General features: G+C 35.6%; 1 protein-coding gene across 1 annotated transcript in view; it reads right to left on the minus strand.

Moving 5' to 3' along the window:
- CALB1 (calbindin 1) overlaps nt 1–20,891 on the minus strand; it is a 29,350-nt gene extending 8,459 nt beyond the window's left edge. The window contains 6 exon segments of the mRNA XM_014592780.2: nt 1,142–1,219; nt 4,489–4,545; nt 4,646–4,729; nt 16,007–16,081; nt 19,997–20,073; nt 20,585–20,891. Of these exon segments, the coding sequence (XP_014448266.1) occupies nt 1,142–1,219; nt 4,489–4,545; nt 4,646–4,729; nt 16,007–16,081; nt 19,997–20,073; nt 20,585–20,663 (450 nt within the window). The 5' untranslated portion in view covers nt 20,664–20,891.
- Between the last annotated feature and the right edge of the window lie 680 nt (nt 20,892–21,571).

A 21,571-nucleotide genomic window follows, 5' to 3' on the forward strand; every position in this document is an offset into this window, starting at 1 on the left:
GATGATCCAGTACATCTATGTTATGGGTTACTTATTTAAATTCATGAAATAAGAATTTATATCACCTCCATAGAAATTAAAGTATCTATAAATATGTATATATCCTGGTATTCCTAATCTCGCAATGTGTCAAAATGAGCAAATTTAACTCACTTAAAAAAAAAAGAATGTCTATGAACATTTCCTTATTTTATCTAAAACCTCATGAATTTATTTGCTCTTCTGTTCCTTAAGCATTACTTATGTACTTGTAAAGCAGTTTTCCTTGGCTCTGTTATCAATATTCTGTTAGATATTGGTTATGCTATTTATCATAGCATCAGGTTAATTGTTTATTTGAATTTCTTCACCCATAGCACCAACAGAGTACCTCCAATATGTTGAAAATCAAAGGAAAGAAGACCCATTTTAACTTTTTTCATGAATAAAGTAGCTAGAAGTACTCTTTTTTTTTTTTTTTTGGAGAGATTTTCACTGTAGGGCGCGTGCGCTTGCCAGACAGACAGAGAGAGACATAGAGACAGAAAGTGAGAAATCACCCCCCAGGGGAGATGGTCACGCCGCAATCCCTTCTCCTCCATTCTCCACTTGGGATCTTGGGCACGCATGCACACGCGCCCGGTGTGAGTTTTAAGCCACCGGGTCCGGGACACGAACCGCGGTCGACTACGTGGGAGTCCAGCGACATAGCCATTACGCGAACTGCTGGTTCTTACTAGAAGTACTCTTTAAAGTCCAACAAAGTCTATGATTTCCTAAGCTGTGACAACATGTATTCAAACCTATATAATACATGAATTTGGGGTGCTATAACACATGCACACAAATTATAATTTGTGTATGTAGAAACTATATGATTTAGTGATATAGTTATACTGGCTTTGTAAGATAAACAAGTCCTCTCTCAATAGGTAAAAATTGCACAGCTCTAGTAAGAAAGGAAATGGCCAATGCCTGCACTACTTAGCATGGTAAAGCGTGAGCAGCTTTCTTAAGTATTTCATTTTTCAAATGAAATAAGACCTAGGAGCATGTGATACCCACACCATGATTTATTTCATCCTGTATACTCTTGGGAATTAGCAAGAACACAGTAATATTTCATGACTCTTGGCTAAAATATTTTTAGTATCTGTCTTACCATTAGGTCTGTATACTCCGCTAATTTTGTGTCATCCACAGTCTTGTTTGCCTTTTCTAGCAGGTCTTTTAAAAAGTTCTGTTAAGGCAAAGAATACTCAGGTAAATTTCGTTGATAATGTGCAATCTGTTTCCATTTCAGCCTGCCTTGAAACATAACATACCAAGAACCAAAGGAAGTCTTTTTTTGAGGATAAAATCAGGTGAGGAAGGACATTAAAAGCAAGACTGTGATCCTCTTGGCATTTCAGGCATGAAACTGTCTTTGACAAGTACATATCTGTTTTTTTACTGAGACCTGACATGTCATGGACTGAGCTACCTTATTGTTTTATGAGGTTTAACAGTATCTGAATCATTCACTGTGTAGGAATCTGAATACAAATTTTTAAAACCAGCCATCCCAGTGGATGCATTTCTACTTAATGTTATCTTCACAAGTATGCATGAGACTCTTGTGCAAGAAACATAAGGGCCTTCCAGTATACCTTTGTAACATGCATGAAGAATGATCATAATCAGAATGGTGATCTACTCCTAATTTCTAATGCATTTTCTGCCCTCACAGGCTGTATTTGCACATCAATTTATAGCCAAAAGAAGTCTGTTTCTCCAGAAGACCAGTTGGTTAGCTTTTGTGCTTGGCACAGTCGAAAGTACCTCAAATGCTTCAGTTCACTGTTCAAACTGAAACAGTTGGCCACAGGTGATGTCATCTAATCTATAAAGAATATAGGAGTCATATTAAAGATTAATGTGAGGATGAACAAAGAAGATTAATTTAAAGGCTGGAACCTAGGAGTGAGTTAATTTTTTTTTAACAGAGATATAAATCAAATAAAAGCTTTACAAAGGCTCTCCATATCAATGACAGTGTAAGTACTTAAGCATCTAATAGTCCTTTGTTTTGTCTAGGCTGTTCATTAGCAACTTCTTTATTTTCTCAGAAATGGATTATTGCAATTATGGAAAACTGAGCAGATACTGTACCCAGATATTACTGAAGGATTGAGTTTCTTTGCTGCGGCAGTGGTTTTTCTCCCTCCTAGTCCAGGAGTTCTGCCAATCTGATTCGACTTTACTCTTTAAAAAGAAGACTCTTTTCTTGGTTTGATAAATTTATTTTCACTTCAAACATTCTACTTTAAGTCCAAAATGAAGAATGGGAAATTTGGTTATGTGTTGGGGTGAATTTTATGTTTGAGTCTTATGAGGCTTTTGTCAGAGATTAATTGGGTTAAAAAGCCTCATCGGAGACTAAAATGGTGGTCCCAAAAATAGCCTGGGAGAAACCTTGGGACGCTGAGATTCAAAATCGTGTCTGAGAGCAAGCGATGTTTTACTCTATTATGGATCTTAAAATTAGCTTTTTTGAAAGATCCATTAAAGAAGAATGCCAACTTATCTTCAAAATTCCCCAGAGAGGAGGACTATTTAGAATCTCTTTCTGAGAATAAAATTTAGAACAATGAAGGAGACTTTTAGAATATTTTGAGGTCAGTATTGGAAATGAGCTAAGGTTTTCACTATGAACTTGAAATGCGTTTTAAAAGATTTTTTGCTGTTGTTTGATAGAATAAAAACACAATAGCTTAGCTGTCACCTTGTGGGTTCCGGGTTGCTGTGCTGAACGTTTGTAAAAGACGTTGTTTCCAGTGACTGCATATTAAAAACATTGACATTTTAAGATGCTGTAATTGAATATGTTTTAGCAAATTTGCAATGGTGCAGACATCCCAGTTACATCTCTACAATGTTTTTTTCTTTTAATTTATTTAACTTTATTTATTATCATTATTATTGTATTTTTCTAGTTTGATCAGAGAGAGACAGACAGAGGGAGAGAGAGGGAAAGTGAGAAAGCAAGCCACCAGGTCCAAGTCTTGAACTGTGGTCGAAGGAGTCCTGCACCTTTAACCACCATGCCACTTCCAGCCCCTCCAACTCTACAATGTTATTGATACTCAAACCATGCTGAACTATGGGAAATGATTTGATTTTCACATTTTCCCTTATAAAGCAGCAGAAAATGTATCTTTCAATGAATGAAGCATGAAAGCATTTTGTGCTGTGGAGGAAAAAAAAAAACATTATTACCATTATCAGATATTCTAGGACTAAACCTAGATTCTCTTTCTATAGAGGTGTATAATCTTGAAAAATGATCTGATCTCTCTGAACTCCCATTTCTCGGTTTGTGTACTGGGAGTGATAATACCTGCCTTATGAGTTTTCCATGAGGATTAAATGTCAAAATACATTTCAAGGACCTAGTGCTCTGCCTGCTACATAGTAGGTACATATTCAGGTTCTCAATAAGCGTTAACTCTCTCTATCTACTCAATATTCTGAAAACAGAGAAAGTAGAGTTTTTTGGACCGAGAAGTCTTTGAGTCAATTTGAGAAAATGAGATGAAAAATACTCCCACATTTCTGAAAGGCTAGTAAATTAAGTACATGAATTATATAATTTACTCTTCCTTGTATTTCACAAAAATATTTCCTGTGCAACATCTTTTTTGAGCTTTGCAATGAGTCTGAGAGGAAGGCACTATTACCCTCATTTTAAAGAAGAAAAAAATCTGAACAATGAAGAGATTTGCTCCAAGGTAGGACTTAATTTCAAATCTCATTGCCTTTTCCTTTATGTCTCCTCCCCCCATGCTACTGCTTCTGTACCTATGATTTATGAATTGATAAATTTATCCTAAAATTGGAGTTTTTTAGAAGTTTAATTGTATTAAGAGTTTGTTATTGTCATGTGGAAGTAGGTAGTGCAAACGTTAGTGACCTTGAGACAGACAAATCTAGGCTTAAACACGACAGACCCAGGTCTTATTTCTGTGTGGCCTTTAGTATATCTCTTAACTTCTCTTAAACTTCTTCCTCACTCAGGTAATAATAATCTCATAAAACTCAGGCAAAGATTAAATAAGTGTGTGTAAAGTAATCAGTATATAGTAGATGTTCAATAACTTTGTCTTTCTTTTGAAAGAGAAATCTATATATGCGTTTGATTTGTAAACTAAACTTTCAAATTTCAATGAAAAAGAATGGTGTATTAGACTTGTATATAGACCTATCATCTAGCTATCTTATATAACAATTTGTGTATATCAGAAAAAAAATGCTAATTTCTTGAATTGCTGAACAGAATTTCAAGAAGTACTTGAAGTCTCTTTTTTGATCTGGTACTTCATTAATGATGTGGAAGAGTGGGTGAAAATATGCCATTTCTCAACATAAGTTTCTTTTGTGGGAGGTTTTTAAAAAAGCTACGAAGCCCTTAGCAGTTCATAATTGTATTTCAAAGAAAAAAAAAAGTAGCATAAGTTGTTATTTGCTTACCTTAAGCTCCTCAGTTTCTATGAAGCCACTGTGATCAGTATCATATTTTCTCCATGTCTGTAAATAATTTTGGATAAGGAAAATCAAATACATTTTTTAAAAAGCCACCAATTTACCCTGTTTCAGCAGATTTCTTAAAGTGACAGCTTTTTTATACCTTCATGAATTCCTCACAAGACTTCAGCTGCTGGCATCGGAATAGCAGCAGGAAATTCTCTTCTGTGGGTAATACATGAGCCAACTGGAAAAGATTTAAAAAGAGAGACATTTCTGTAGGGAACATGAAGACAAGTCTCTGCCATCACCTTTTGCTTAGTTTATCTTCAACATGTTTCACAGGCTCCATTTTATGGCCTAGGAAGGTAGGAGAGGGAAAACAGTAGAACTGACTTTCCCTTTCTGGTCTGTTGTCCCTACCAAGTGCCGTTGTATTTTCCAATGCCGTGTGTCCTTGAGTGCTTGTGTCTCTGGTCAGTGAGATGGCTGCAGCTGCCATGCCCTGGCATAGGACTAGTTGGATCATGTCTCATCTCCTGGACACACAAGCAGATTCACGCTGGTGGCATGAATCCTTCATGTGTTCTGTGCCACAGATCAGGTGTTGTTCCTCTCAGAGTGCACAGAACATCCTGCCTGGGGGCCACAAATTTCACATGAAATTGTGAGAAGTATGAATGTAAGGGAAAGAAAAGAAAGAAGAAAATGCATTCCAAAGTCCAAGGAAAAGTTTACTACAAGTTACAATAGAAGATCAGAGATAATTGTAAGGCAACGGAAAGAGGTGGATAAGATAACTCACCATGAAGAGTCGCAAATCAAAGTGTTGATTTCTGTGAAAAGGACATTTACTGCTTGAATCCAGGGCTTAGGTTTATTTTTTTGATTGCTACCATGTGACTCTATGACATTTCCCCTTAAATCTCACTTTATAACTCCCATACTACTCTTTCTCTCTCTTTTTTAAGAGGAGAAAAGGACTCTAGATCCCATTTGAAGACTAAAGTAATCTATCTATTGCATGAAGAGATGGAGGGATCTGAATTGATGGTCCCGCTGCAGACATGAGATCTATTTCTGACTCAGCTACTAATTAGCTGTGGTCCCCCGCAACTCCCTCAGCCATGTCTGAACTTGAGTAACCTCATCACTAAAATAAGGAATTTGATGGCCTAGCCACAGCAATGCAGACGGTAGCTACTGATCTACAGTGTTGGAAGCCAATGGCTCTGTGGGCTCGAATCACTAGTCAACTCGAAAGATGCTAGATACTTGCATGTCCAGGATCCTGATGAGCTGGAGGGCTGGAAAAATGGAGCTTGCTGAGACCCTGTTGAGGGTGCCTATTTTTCTCTCTTGTGTTCTCACTCATAATCTCTCTTTAAAATTAATAAAATAAGGAGTTGAAATAGAAATCATTATCTTCTAAACATATTGGGATTACTGCCTCTTTGCCATTAAGGAATGAGTTTTACACTCTATTTCATTTAATTTCTAGAAGTTGGTGAATTCCCTAAAACATGGGTATGGACCCTCATCATCTTAGAGAAAGAATCAGTAGTCTAGATCAACCTTTTTAAGTTCTTTTTTTTCTTTAAAGTTTATTTCATGAGAAAGAGAGAGACAGAGACAGAGACAGAGAAAAAGACAGGCACTGTCAATAAAGTCCCACACTATAATCCTCCCTATTGCCTTCCCAGCCAGGCAGGATCCTGGGCACATGCATGTGAACAGCATGTACAGGTATACTTGGGAATCAAACCCCAATCTCTGGTATTGTGGAGCGATGGGCCTAGGTCAACATTAAGGTCAGTGTAAGGTTCTAAAAGTTCTACTAAATTATAGAAAAAACTATATATATATCATACTTACATTTTTATAATTTTGTCATTTTAGGATGAATAAACATTTTAAATTTAATTTAAAACATGAAATAGAAATCATTATCTTCTAAACATATTGGGATTACTGCCTCTTTGCCATTAAGGAATGAGTTTTACACTCTATTTCATTTAATTTCTAGAAGTTGGTGAATTCCCTAAAACATGGGTATGGACCCTCATCATCTTAGAGAAAGAATCAGTAGTCTAGATCAACCTTTTTAAGTTCTTTTTTTTCTTTAAAGTTTATTTCATGAGAAAGAGAGAGACAGAGACAGAGACAGAGAAAAAGACAGGCACTGTCAATAAAGTCCCACACTATAATCCTCCCTATTGCCTTCCCAGCCAGGCAGGATCCTGGGCACATGCATGTGAACAGCATGTACAGGTATACTTGGGAATCAAACCCCAATCTCTGGTATTGTGGAGCGATGGGCCTAGGTCAACATTAAGGTCAGTGTAAGGTTCTAAAAGTTCTACTAAATTATAGAAAAAACTATATATATATCATACTTACATTTTTATAATTTTGTCATTTTAGGATGAATAAACATTTTAAATTTAATTTAAAACATATAATTCTACTTTATATGCAAGTAATCTCATCTTCCTTATGATTCTGTAACTTGTTCTTTAAATTATCTCATTTTCAGATCTTTGAAATAGTCTGTAAAATTAAAACTATTCCACTTATAGGCACTAATGTGAAGGTGAGACTAAGGCAAAAGGCCAAACATTTTATTAAAATGTTTATTAAGACCCAGTCAGAAGACATTTTCTTATGTATTTTGAAACAAAGGTAACTAGTGTGGGTATATGATAATATATATAAAAAGTGAAAGCAAAGGTTTAAGATTTTCCAGTAATTTTAAAAAGGTAATCAGCTTTTGATCCATAAATACATTTACATAATTGCAGGGTATGTATGTGTGTCTGTGTGTGTGTGTGTGTGTGTGGGGGGGGTTATCTAGTCTTTCATTGAACTCAAAATACATTTCTGTGATCTTTCAGTTTTTTGAATTCCTTTGAATTTCTGAATCATAAAATTCTACATCTCAGAAATAACATAATTCAATTTAATTCTAAGCTCAAATTTTTCAGTTGAGCATGTTCAGACTGAAAGAAGTTTGAATGACTTGACCTACTGAGTGATAGACTTTGAGAATCACTTTGATGATTGTTAGTAAATTGACAACATGCTTAATGAAGATAGTAATATTACAGAATAAACTGGTTGCTTCTTTACTATTAGAATGCAAATAATGCATTCGTTGATGATTTTTATATGTGATGACAACATAATCTGGTTATGATAGGCTATGTTTCTTCTCATTGAAAACTACACCACCATCTTCCTATTAAAGGCCCCTCTTTTCCGTATCTGTACATGGGCTGCTAGTGAAAAGTAGCTGTAAAGGATGTATTGAAGTAGCCAGATACCAGATAAGTCAGATCTAGAGAGCAGGTCTCCGCCCGGAGCTCAGAACAAAGAAAAGAAGAGGCAGGGAAAATTGCCATGGTGGCTGCACATGGAGATGGTCTTTGGTGGAGGTAGAAGCAGCTACGCCCTGAAGTCTTTTGTGGAACCCAGACACACTTGTCTGTAAGAATACTCAGTTGCAGGGGTTTTTGAGAATGTTTCTTTGTAAACATAAGCAAGGGAAGAGAGAATGACCCAACAAAATGTCAGGAAACAAAGAGGAAAGAAAATAAAAAGTATATATCTCAAAGAGGGGGAAAAATGTCATGGGCAGATGTTTTAAGAAAGAGACTGACCAATACAACTGGATGGTGAGTGTACATTTGGAAGGTGCTGTGTGGTACTGAATGTCTGGCCATGTGTTGGCATGGCTGTGCATTAACATAAGCGTTTACATGGAAACAGGAAATAGCTAACATTAACTCTTCCTGTATTTATTGGTATATAATTTGTCAGACATTACTTATGTATTTGTTGGGCTTCCCCCGGACCATCCATTTCAAGATGGAACATATTTTTGTCTATAACCCCTAAATATCCAGTGTGGTACCCATCATGTTATGTTTCTGAAGTAAATACTTGGGGAATGGTTGATAATCTTACTTCATTAAAAATGCCTGTTAATATTTTTACTATCTTCATTATAATTTTCTATATTGCTTGAAGTTTATTATTAACATGTGTTGCTTTGAACAAAAAAATACTATTTTTTCTTAAAAAAAAAGTACTTCTCCAAATCTACTGAGTACATACAAACAGAAAACATAAAAGGATAAGCTCATAAGCCATGTCTAAGTGAAAAATTAGGGAATTTCATCATCTTTTTTTCATAAATTAAAGTTCATATACAGAAAAGATCAGTGGTCTCTGGAATGTTTAATATAGAGATGGTAAAATTGGTCTTCATGTATAGTGTAAATGTGTATTTCTTTGTACATGCTATCTTGATCTTACTTACTTTAATTATTAAAAGATACTAATGGGACCGGCAGCTATCATATAATGTCTATGTCGCTGGACTCCCATGTAGTCGACCACGGTTTGAGTCCTGGACCCGGTGGCTTAAACTCATGCCGGGCACGTGTGCGTGCTTGTGTGCCCAAGATCCCAAGAAGAGAATGGAGGAGAAGGAATTGCGGCATGGCCATCCCCCCTGGGGAGGGGGTGATTTCTCACTTTCTGTCTCTCTGTCTCTCTCTGTCCTTCTGGTGGCACACGCACCCTATAGAAAAACCTCTTCAAAAAAGAAATAAAAAGATACTGATTATATATCTAAGTACAACATGTCCAACTTATTTTAATTGCATTGCGCTATTAATCTTATACTCAACATAGTACTATCCTATTTTAAAGATATTAGAAACAAGTCTTAACTATGTACAAACTAACTTGAAAAAGCAATGAATATGTATAGATAGGATGTAACTATGTGGATACGAGTTTTTTCATTTTATTTATATATTTATATATTTGTTTATTTTTGGTTTTGCCACAGTGCACATGTGCTTTCTGGGGAGAGATACGGTCCTGTGTTGTCTGTTGATCCTTGTGTCAATGCATGTGAGTTAATATTCAAAGTTTAGAGTTAGGTACAATAATTCTCCATCTGTAGCATCTAAGGCTGTATCTACAATATACCATAGGTCTTGTATAGAAGGTGTTAGGTAGAGCTGTTTTTTTCTCAGCTAAGTTATTACTGTTAATAGAAATACGTAGTACTGCCTGTTCCAAGATTATTGGCAACTTATTTTTTTAATTAATTAATTTAATTCCATTTGTTATTATTACTTTTTAATTTGACAGAGAGAGAGGGAGAGAGAGAGAGAGGGAGAGAGAAAGTGAGAAAGCAAGCTACCAGGTCCGGGACTTGAACTGTGTTCTGCCATATGGGAATCCAGTGCCTTTAACCACCATGTCACCTGCTGGCCCTGATTATAGGCAATTTCTAAGTCTTGGGCTGCCTGCATGCTCTTGTGAAACTCTAAATTTGTTTTTATAGTTTGAGAATACCAAGGGAATAAACAGAAGGCAGAAAGCTGTGGCTATACACAGAACCCCTCAGAGTTTCACTTATGTGAATTGGTTGCCTGTCACTAAGAGTGGGAAAGCAAAAACTTTTCTACTTGCCTACCTCCCCAACTTGTCTATAGGTACCTTGAAGACAGGGTTTGTTTCTTATTTACTGTTTATTTGTCTAGTAACTGTACAAATTTCAGCAAACATTTCACTGAATCAATGACAGAAGGCAATTGACTATTCATCTAGAGTCAGCATAAGCTTTAAATAAGCACAATTAACGTTTCCTCGGCAATACCTCAAATAATTTCTTACTGAGCAGTGGATGGGTGGGACGCACAGTGTGGCTGCAACCTCAGCTGTCAGGCCCCTTAGCAGGATTACCTGTACTGAAGAAGGCTGCCTACCAAAGAGGCTATACCGTGTGACTAATTCACAAGGGGGATATAAAGGCCTAACCTTTTCACCAAAAACTTGGGATTTCGGGACCAGCAGATTGCATAATGGTTACATCACTAGACTACTATGTAGATAACTACAGTCCCAGTCCTGGACCTGGCAGCTTAAAGCTCATGCCAGGCACATGTGTGTGTGCTCAAAATCCTGAGAGGAGAAGGGAGGAGAAGGGACTGTAGAATGGCTATCAGCACTGAGAGATGATGTTTCACTTTCTGTCTCCCTGTCTCTCCCGCAAGCCTACATATCCTGTAGCAAAAATCTCTTTCAAAAAACAAAACAACGACAAAGCCTTGGGATATCTCTGGAGGGTCATTCCAGCATCAGAGTTGAGCTCACTGTCAATGGAGGTCTTGCTGCGATTCTATCATAGCTTAGCATCTTCTTCTACCCAGACCCGTTCTTTTCACTTCCTCTTCTCCTTCCTAATAAACCTCATCGCTAATCTTCCACTCAGATCTGCTTATCAGTGAACTGAACCCCTGACAGGCATCTTACACTTCTCTTCTATTCTTACCATAACATAGAATCCTTGTCTTACATATTGGAATGAGTTGAAATCCCTCGTTATGGCTTCCCTGGCTACTGAATACTAAGCACTGCTGGCTGCCACGGTTTCACTGTCACCAGTAATAAGAACCTTATGGGGAGGCAGATAATGTCAAACAACTTTTCTCTGACAATTTTAAAACAGGAGATAGATAAAATGATAAAGCTTAAGTACTAAGTGCAGGGGAAGTGTGCACAAAGGCAGCTTCATAAATGACTAAGATAGATCCTCAAGGATCTATATGTTCAACATAGCAAGGTATATGTAATTCCTAACTTTTAAAGATAATCATGGTGCATGTTGACCTTCCTGAACACATATTAGCCATGCATTCATTTTTATTCATTTGAAAACAGGAGAAACATTTTCACTAGCCAGTGAGAAGTGAGTCAGAAAATTTGGAAGGTAAATAATCTCATAAATTTAAGGCTACGTTTAATAGTTCGAATATGACAAATTATGAATCTGACAAATTATTAGGAAGTGGGAAAGTAAGCTAATATTCTTCAGAATGGTGTAGATTTTTCAACAGGTTACATTTATTAATAGTAACAAATTTATCTAATAAGTTTTTATAATGTGTCTATTATTTGGCATGTATTAATATTAATAATGAACTTATGAAATTAATACATTGTCATCGCTGTTCATAGCTGAGGAAATAGACTTACAGAGAGTAAATAACCTACTCTTGCAAAGCTTGAAATGTGAGCAAGACATAAAGTCAGTCTGACTTTCCTGATTTTGAGACTCTTGTCCCTTACCTTCATCAACCTTCATTAAAATATTCAGTCTAAATAGTTTTCCTAATAAATTATTTAAGAAAAATCTACCCAGAACACATTTTAAAATCAGATTTTATTGTATATTTATTTCCCAAAATTCTGAGGTAGAAAATTAGTCTGCTATGAAAAATTACATCCACTCATACCTCAAATACCTCTGTGGAAGAAAGAAGAAAAGAATAGAGAAGTACCTGTTTCCCTGAGAAGGTTATTACAGTATTGGTATTAAAATAGCTTTGTATCTATTTTTTCATGGATGCACTGACTCAAACGGATGGAAACAATAAGACTAAAGAAAATGGTAGGTTCCCACACATTGCTCAAGGGCTCAGGTGAAAGGCTTATGATTTGATATCGGCTAAGGGAATATCCGTCAAGTGAGCACCAGAGAAGACAATACCATTATTTGCTTAAATCCATTCAGTCTTCTTTTTTTTTTTTTTTTGGAGAGGTTTTTGCTATAGGGCGCGTGCGCTTGCCAGACAGACAGAGAGAGACATAGAGACAAAAAACCAGAAATCACCCCTCCGGGAGGATGGTCATGCCGCAATCCCTTCTCCTCCATTCTCCTCTCGGGATCTTGGGCACGCACGCACATGCGCCCGGCGTGAGTTTTAAGCCACTGGGTCCGGGACGCAAATGCGGTCGACTACGTGGGAGTCCAGCGACATAGCCATTATGCTAACTGCTGGTTCCCCATTCAGTCTTTTTTCAAAATTATTTTAATCAGCTTTCTTTGTAATAGAGCTATTAGTTTGAATGAATTTTGTACATTCTTTTGACTATCATGGTAATTGTTAAATTATTTCAGAATTCCAGGGATCCTGTTTTGAGTTCATATTAACAATCTCTTTATTACTGAACTGTATTTATGTGAATTTTATGATCGATTTAAAGACATGAAGTTAAGAGCTCAGAAGAAAGCGTATCTGCACATTGCCATCCTTTTTACATGTTTTGAGGTAGCAAATGCATGTCATTGGACAGTGTCAGTCAACCTCATCAGGTCAAAGCTCTGAAAATTAGCCATTATATTTTGTAAGCTTTTAAACAATATGTTCAGAGACACATCAGTTTGATCCGTTCCATCAAAGAAGCAGACCACCACATCAATATTATTTGGTTCGCTTTGATTAGATTTTGATGGCTCCATGAGCATAACTATTGGGTAGTTGGAAAGGTCATGAGGCAGTTTTGTATAGAAAAACAGAGAAAGAATACGTCATGACTTTTCCCACAACCCAATATTAAGTGTGGATAAAATAAAGGCAAATTTAACCTCCTGCTCTTTTGAACACCAAAGCTGTGGTGTACTTGATGTGAGTAAATAATTATTATATCTTTTGGAAAGTGTGGGGTTTTGCATTCCTTTATAACTGGCTGGGGTTTGTGTATTTGTGCCTCACATTAAATAAGATTTTTAAGCATTGAAATTACATATCACATTGCAAAAAGAAAGGATAAACTTCATTTAATACAACTTTCTGATGACACTAGAACACACATTGTAACTTCAGTCATTTCCCCCCTCCCTCTTCCCATTTCTACATGTAATGTGTAACTTTTCATTTTTCTCAATGATTTTTTCTATTCTTTTTAACAAATGAATTATTTACTTAATTAATTCCATTCATTATTATTATTTTTAATTTGACCAGAGATAGACAGAGAGAGAGAGAAAAAGGAAAAGGAGAAGGCAAGCTGCCAAGTCTAGGACACGAACTGTGGTGGGCTATGTGGGAATCCAGTGCCCTTAACCACAATGCCACTTGCTGAACCTCCCCAATGATTTTCAAACCTCTCTTTCTTCACTCCTACTTAATCACCCTAGACTGACTCAACATGCATATGTACTACTGAGGAATCTCCTCCTTTTTCTTTCATTTGCTAATTCTTGCTAATCCCCTCACTTTTTTCCCTCCCACATCTTTGCCAATAACTCAGGTGAATGAAAAAATTCTGGAATCAGAGTCAGAGCCAGGTCTCTTTATAGAGTTTGCCATTTTGACCAGTGAGATTTTGGACACATTATTCAATTATTTGGGGTTTCAGTCTCTTTGTCCTTAAAATGAAGAGTTTGGGCTAGTTCTTCCAAGAGCCCCCTCTAGCAAAATGTTCCAAGTCTGGGAACACTAAAACCTAATCAGTTCTTACATATCTCACCTCTCTTTCTTCAAATTCTTTCTGCTTCAGCTAATCTGAACAATTCTGCCCCAAATCATGTTTCAAATGCTTTGGCCAAATAACTTCTCTGTACTTGGTGCATCCTATTCAATCCAGCTAGATTTAAAGCCTTGCCATAAGTAATCAAACAACTGAAGCTTGAAAATCTTTCCTCTTAATGCAGAAAATGTACAGATTATCTATTATTTAAAAACAGGCAGAGAAGTTTAGGCGAACATGGCTGGGTTCTGACTGTTTCAGCATTTAGTTACTTTTTCTTTGACCTTTTGAAATTTCTGTTTCCTTAAATGTAAAATAAATATTCATTTCACATTTAGACTTACATAATTTTGTTATAAGTACCAAATGGGATACCATATTTGAAAGCACTTTATAAATTGTACAATGTCATGCAAATGTAAATGATTTTTTACGTTATTACTGGTATAAAGGTTCTTCCATTCTTCATTTCAGCCTTCATTACCTTCTGTTCCCTCTTCTGTTACCTATCTTTACCTTTCTTCACACAGAACACCTTTTCTTTGCTGTAAGTTTCTTATCTCAATCTTTTGAAGAAATGTCTTTCATTAAAACTCCAAGACAAGGAATCTGCTAAGTGATGCCTAAATTCTCATTCAAATTAGATTTAAAATAATGAGTCATAGTTGATTAGAGTATGCCAAGTAAAATATAACCTGGATTCATAACATGTTCATCTATTTTTTAATGTAAAACCCATGTGAATCAGATATATGCTTTTTTACTACACAACTTTTAATGTCTCTAAAGAAATGAAGTAGAATAAATCATTGAGTCCTTTGTAGTTCCTTAAGGTAAAATATGTAAAATGGAAGATGATAGTTTATCCTGTACTGCAGTTACAAATTATACCAATTCCAAAACAGCCTATATGTAATTTTGCTGATGTTAGATTTTCAAACTAGCTTTGAATAATTAGATTTACCTTATTATTCCATTTCTGTTCATTTTAAAATTATTTTCTTAACCTTGATGATTTCGTATCCTGATTAGTTGGCCTCTATATCAATGTGTAAGTCCCATTACTATTAATTTATCTATTTATATAGTAATGAGTTACTCATAGGCAAAGGGAAGAGTGTATACTCCAGGGAAATGTTTAATTAGAAAGATAATAATAGTATGTCCTCCCTTAATTCTATTTGTAGTAACTGTTTAAAAATACGCATATTTCACATTGGCATTAAAAGTGTCCTGTAAGATCAATGATTTGAAACCAGGTTATTTCTCTAGAACAAAGGTAAATTATGACTAAATATTGTTGAAAGCCAGAATACTTAGTCTAATTTTCTGAGGACACTATATGACGAACACAAATATGCTTGTGATTTGGCATATTTAAACATATGACCTTGTTGATTTTATTTTAGACAAAGCCTTCCACTTGATTTCATATTATTCACAAATAAAAAAAAGAAGTGGTGACACCAGACTTCAGAAAAGTTTACGTAAGGGAGGCAACAGCTCTTCCACAAATCTAAGAATGCCAAATAATGATGTGCAAATGAGTTTTGCTTCCTTGATTCACAGACAAAATAAATTATCCTCAATAGGAAAAGTCGACATTCACAGTTTTAACTTCTAAAGACTCAAGAAATCTGTCCCTAACAGATCATAAAATATTCACTCACTTCAGTTGAATTCTTGTATTTTTACTAGGGACAATCATTCATCTAAAATAGAATTTTGAAACCAAGATACAGCTTTTGGTCATGACCTCATGATAAGGACTGTAGAGATTATTTCATATTTTAAAACTATCTACATTGTTAAGTAGTAAGAAATATCAGTGAACCATGTACTTGGACACTTTACTGAAGTGAGGCGGGCTAATGGAACATGATGGGTACTCACCCAGACGTCCAGGGCTTATTCCTCTAACTGCACCTGTGCCAGCAAACAGCTGCATGACCAGAGGCAAACCATTTCATTTTTATAGGGTCTCAGTTGCAGAATATATTCAATTTAGGTTTTGAATTAGACAAACGCTTAATGTTTCTTCTATTTCCAGCATTTTAAAATTTTATATTTTGAGTATACTACTTAGGTACAATAAGCCTCCCTGAATGGCTCATGCCATATCATGTCCTGACTTGGCTACATTAAAGCTCATTTATTAAAGTTAAATCAGAAAAGTGCATAAATTCCTTACCTCTACAATTCCTATTTTTCCATCATCTCTTTGCCCATACTGATCCACAAAAGTTTTCATTTCAGGTGATAACTCCTAAAATTATAAAACACCAGGTAAGAAGTTTGTAAAAACAAAACAAAACAAAATGAAAAACAAAACCAAAACCCGATTATGCTTGTGGAGGTGTTAATAATTTACTGCAAAGAAAAATTGGAATGATTATAAAGTATTTATACTGATTAGCTGTTTACATGAAAATTAAAGCCACAACTGATACACAGTACTTAGTAGTTTCTAATCAAAGTTATAATTATGATTATCATTTCTGAATCCATCACCATGATTTATCTGCTATTAGTACCTCAGGGAATATGTTATCATTTGGAATACAGTCAAAATTATTCAACCCATAGCTATTAGTGAATTAAAATATAGTAATTACTATTAATATAATTTACTTCACTAAAGATAATTTTATATTTTTGCATTATCTTGTCCTATCGTATTTTTCTTTTTCCAATATAGTACTTTACCCATGGAAATTATTAATATATGCTTCATTCGGACAAGCAAAAATATGTGAATGTTGAAGAGTAACTCATTTTTAACCAAGGAATATTTCTAGAACAAAAGAGGCATTCATTGATGAAATTAATTAAAACATTAAATATCAGGGAAAAATGTATCACCTGAGAAATATGACTTGACCAATTTGTACTTCGAGAGACAAAACTGATGATCCTATTTTAAGCCACTAGTTCTATATTTAAGGTCTTTGTTTCCAAGACCAATTTAGGAAGCACTTTTCCAGTGTTGCCGTGCTTCCATTTATTTCCAAGACAATGTACGCCCATTTATTATACTATAATAAAACATGCCTAAGAGTGACAAAACAAATCTTTTGAGTGACAAAACAAATCTTTTCTTCTCAGTGGTCTTTTTTTTTTTTTTTGCCCCCAATCTGTCCTATTGCTTACATAATATCTTTACATATTGACAGATTAGTGAGTTATGAATTACAAATTAGTGATCTGAGCAGAGAGTTCATATTCAGAAAGTTTAATTTTTACCCTTGGGTCTCCAATGTAGCCCATTTAAAATAGCCCTATTGCATTAACTGAAGCCTGTTTAAAATAGGTCAGCCCTTACTAATGTCCTATTCTACGTCCTTGAGAAAGCAAATTAAGGTCTCAATTTTTATCATAACTAACAAGATGGTAGTATTATCTACAGCACGAACTTGATCTAGGAATAAGTAGGTTAATAAAACTAAAGGGCTATATTGAGGCTAACTATTATTGCTATAAGTATTTACAAAATTATTTTGAAATTAACGTAAATATCTTGAGTAGAATTGAGCTAATAGTAAAAAAATGATTTACTTATACTGTAGTGTTCTAAAAAAATCTCTTCTACTATGATAAGTTGCGATTTGCATTTATTAAGTTATTTTGTATAAATAATTGTAAGAAAATGCAAGTGTCCACCTTATGGCAATAGCGAGAATACCAGTCCTTATATATTTCACATATACCTTAAAGTAAACAAACAAACAAAAAAATTCATTCTTAAGTCTTACATAATACCACTATTTAAATAGGACACTTGACATTCACATTGTAAAATTTCTGGGTGACAATTACACGAAATCTATTCTTTAAAAAGCAAAAAAAAAAAAAAAATCATTATCTTAAATTAAGGACACAAAAATTAGTGCAAATTTAGACTGAACATTATGTTTAGTGTTAAGGGTAGTTTCTGAACGTGTAATGGATTGCTATATTTTGTTAATGTTATATTCACTCAGTGAGGTTTTTGAAATTTCACATTATTGTGACAAGCCAGACACTATTTCCATTAATGCAATAAAATCAGTTATCCTAAGGCCAGAAATGCAAAAACTCCTGGTATACAAGGTCAATCTTTGTGTTCTAAAAAAAGGAATAAATATGTAAAAGTAGGTTTAATAGGTCGGTAGTATAGTGAAACATGTAGTTAGTTTATGAACTTCTTTATCTAAATCTTGATTTAGATTTTAACCATCCAGTTATTATACATTTAATCAAGAAAAATACTCAAGAACAAAGGTAAAGGCAACTTGATATAATCCTGTATCTATGTTCAAGTTTAATATTATGGACTTAAAATTCAATAATGGGGAGCTTCAAGTATTCCAAAATTGGAGCCTATGGGAAAGAAAAATAATTAAGCCCTAAACTCTTTAAAACTCCAACATGAACACATTGTTTACAAAATGTACAGATGTACAAAGTGTATAAAGGTACATATATTAAAATGGGAAGATGAAAAGAAAGATTAGAAATAAGTATAGTGTTCGTTAATACTTAGATTTCTAAGATTAAAATAAATTTAAATATTAAAATTACTTGTGGAAAAATGAAAATATATTCATTTAGCTATTGAAAATATCTTCCAAGCTTTTAATTTTAAGTTTTATGAAAAGTAGGTTTTCACAATTAGATATCTTATGTATATTATTTTCGAAAGTGGAATTTCCTTTCGTTTTATTGGGAAATCATACATAGAGTTATTACGATAGTACTGTATGAATTTATTTATATAGTAATACATAAGATGGGGGAGGGTGGAAAATGTTTAAAACCTTAAAAATTTTTATTTGGTCCCATCCTAGTAGACTTGTTGATTTATATAACATTGAATCTGGGTAAAACAATCCCTAGAGCACAATCTGGTTTAAAGTCAATTTGGTCAATAATTTTAGCACTTGATAGTTCTATAATGTATTATAATATATTTAGAGCCCTCTGGGATTCCTTTGAATGTGTTCTATTGAGATGTGTATTATACAATATTCAATTCAGATACAACAAAAATAATTTTACTAGTAAATTATACACATACACACACACACATATATAATCACTCAAAACTCAAGGGGATGATCTGCTATATGATATATATAGATAATATATATGTCATCTGTGATGTAAAAAAATCTCTAACTGTAATAGAAAAGCCAAATACCATTAATATCTAACTAGTCCAAATCCAACATTGTCTTCCTAAAGACACTCTTACATAAACCCCCTTAGATTAGTAAAATGTGTAACCTATTTTTCTCCATACAATCATCTCATCTATGTTTGAAAGTTGGTATATTTTATTTCTATGCCAACAACATATTTTAGCAACAGATTAATTTATGCCCAAAATAAGCCATTTATAATTAATAATAATAGTCATAGGTTTAATTAGCTGATGGCCAAAATCACAAACAGTTCATTTTCAAAACACCATTAATTGCTTCCCATAAGTCTTTCTCTTTGCCTTCTTATAAAACGTGAAATTCATAAACCTTTTTTCTTTTTAATTTACATCTAATTGTTGGGTTTCTCCCTTTCAACTGACATGAAGACATTTTCTTGCTAAATCCTCACTCACTATTTTGTTGCAAGTTGGTCCACTTTCCCCCAGTGAGGAGGATCAGGGCTGGATATTTTCTTACCACTTCAACTACATCAACCCCACAATAGTAAATGGCAATAGAATGAGAGATCTGTAATCTGCAGCTCTGTTTCCTGACCACCAAGGGGCAGAAATGTATTTCTACCCCCTTACTTCTCTCCCCATAAAAGAGAAGTTAAAAATTACTTAACCAAACTCAACGATCATGGTAGTGATCTGCTGAAGGATCTCACACGCCCACACTTTGCTTTTAAGAGATATTAAAGCAAGTTTGTATTGAGAATATACATTTTTAAAGCTCCAACTTCAGACTGCGGGTTTCTTCCCTTTAAGAAATCTTTATACACACACACACACACACACACACATGTATATAAATATATATTCTATCTTTATCTCTATTCCCTCCCCCCCCACCCCCATGCAATTGGAAAGTGTTCTTTCTCAGTCATTAAACGTTTACATTCCCCCAAAAGCATTTGACCCTTCTGGGTATTTATGAAAGCGAAGAACGTGTATTTTAGAGTTGCAGGTATTTTTCCTCCTCAAACTTGAACCTACCAAGCCAGCCTTCTTTCGCGCCTGCTGGAGCTCCTGGATCAAGTTTTGCAGCTCCTTTCCTTCCAGGTAACCACTCCCTACAAAGACAAAGAGGCACCCGGTGTCAGATACCGCATGCCGTTTCTTCCCGGTTCCCTTTCCAGGACAGCTATCTTTCCAGAGACCTGAGAGCCTCTTGCCTCGACATTAAGTGACAGGTTAAGAGCAGATGCGGCAGCGCTCACCTGCCGGGGTTTCAAACTTCAAATCCACATAGGACAAAAACGGGTGGTGGAGAAGCTGATTGAAGCCATAGGAACTTTGGGGTGGGGGGCGTCAAGGTCCCCAAATCCCTTCTCTCTCTCTCTCCCCCCTACCAGTGTCTTTCCTGGAAAGACGGAAGTTTAAGGTTTGGGGATTACACATAAGCCATATAAACTTTCAGGCTGATGGTTCGGCAGTCAGCCAGAGAGATTAGATTAGGCAGAGAAGGTAAGAAGTAAAGAATAGAAAAGAGGGATAATGGGATCAGGAGACTCAGAGGAGGGCAAAAGCTCGGAAGGGGCATCGAAAGGGGTCTTCAAAGAGTTAAAAAGAGAGAATAGTCACCGTCAGCGTCGAAATGAAGCCAGATCTCGAAAAACTGTGAGGCTGTGATCAGGGGTGATTGCAGGTGGGATTCTGCCATTGTACAGCGGGGTGTGTGTCTGCGAGTGGTTGTGTGTGGGGATGTGCGGGTGCGAGAGCGGGTGCGCTAGCTCCTCGGTGCGAGAGTCCGGCTGGAAGAGGGAGACCTGGGCGCTGGCGCTGCCGGGCGCTGTCCTCGGTGCTGCTTGGCTCAGGCGTTCCTCCGAGTTCTCTCTACACCCCGCACCCAGAGCTCAGTATTTATCCCGACCGCCCCAAGTCAGGCCACGCCTCCTCCTGCCTCCCATCCCTCACTCCCCGCCTCTTGCTCTTGCCAACCTTCTTCCCTTGCTTTCCAGTTTTCTCCTCTCTACCCAGGAAAGCTGGCCAGAAGGAGTTTTGGAGTGTAGGAAGCAGCAGGTGGTGGGAGATCCCTTGCTCAAAGATTGGCTGCTGAAAACAGAGACTCGTTTCTCTCCATATTCTGCTAGTCCAGAAAGAATTGTATTCCTGAATGTTATAGTAAAGCAAGTTACCTGGAGAGGTGATTTTCAGGTGGAAGGCGAAAGCCGCTGAAGGATGGAACCACATAAATGATGCACTTGTGTATAATTTCTTCAAGACTTTTTAGTATTCGTTTGAATAAAATCACATAAAAGCTTAGCAAATATTAGATTAATTTCAACAGTTATACAGTGAATTGATTGATGTCAATAGCCACTCTATTTTGTGAAGAGCATCAGGTGGATATTTCTCAAAATGATTTGTAGGACCTTGACTTGCCAATATGAAAAAGCAGGATGATGGTTCTTTTGTTTTTGTTTTTCCAGCTTGAAAGAGAATTATAACTAGAAAGTGACAGAATTACATTATAAAATCTTAAAATACTAGAGAAAGAGGTGATTTTAGAGATACTATAGTATACCATCTTTGAGTTTAGAAGGAGTAACTAAAACAGAAAGAAAGAAT

Source organism: Tupaia chinensis, unplaced genomic scaffold (assembly GCF_000334495.1).
Source record: "Tupaia chinensis unplaced genomic scaffold, TupChi_1.0 Scaffold138568_1, whole genome shotgun sequence".
In the NCBI taxonomy this organism is placed as follows: domain Eukaryota; kingdom Metazoa; phylum Chordata; class Mammalia; order Scandentia; family Tupaiidae; genus Tupaia; species Tupaia belangeri.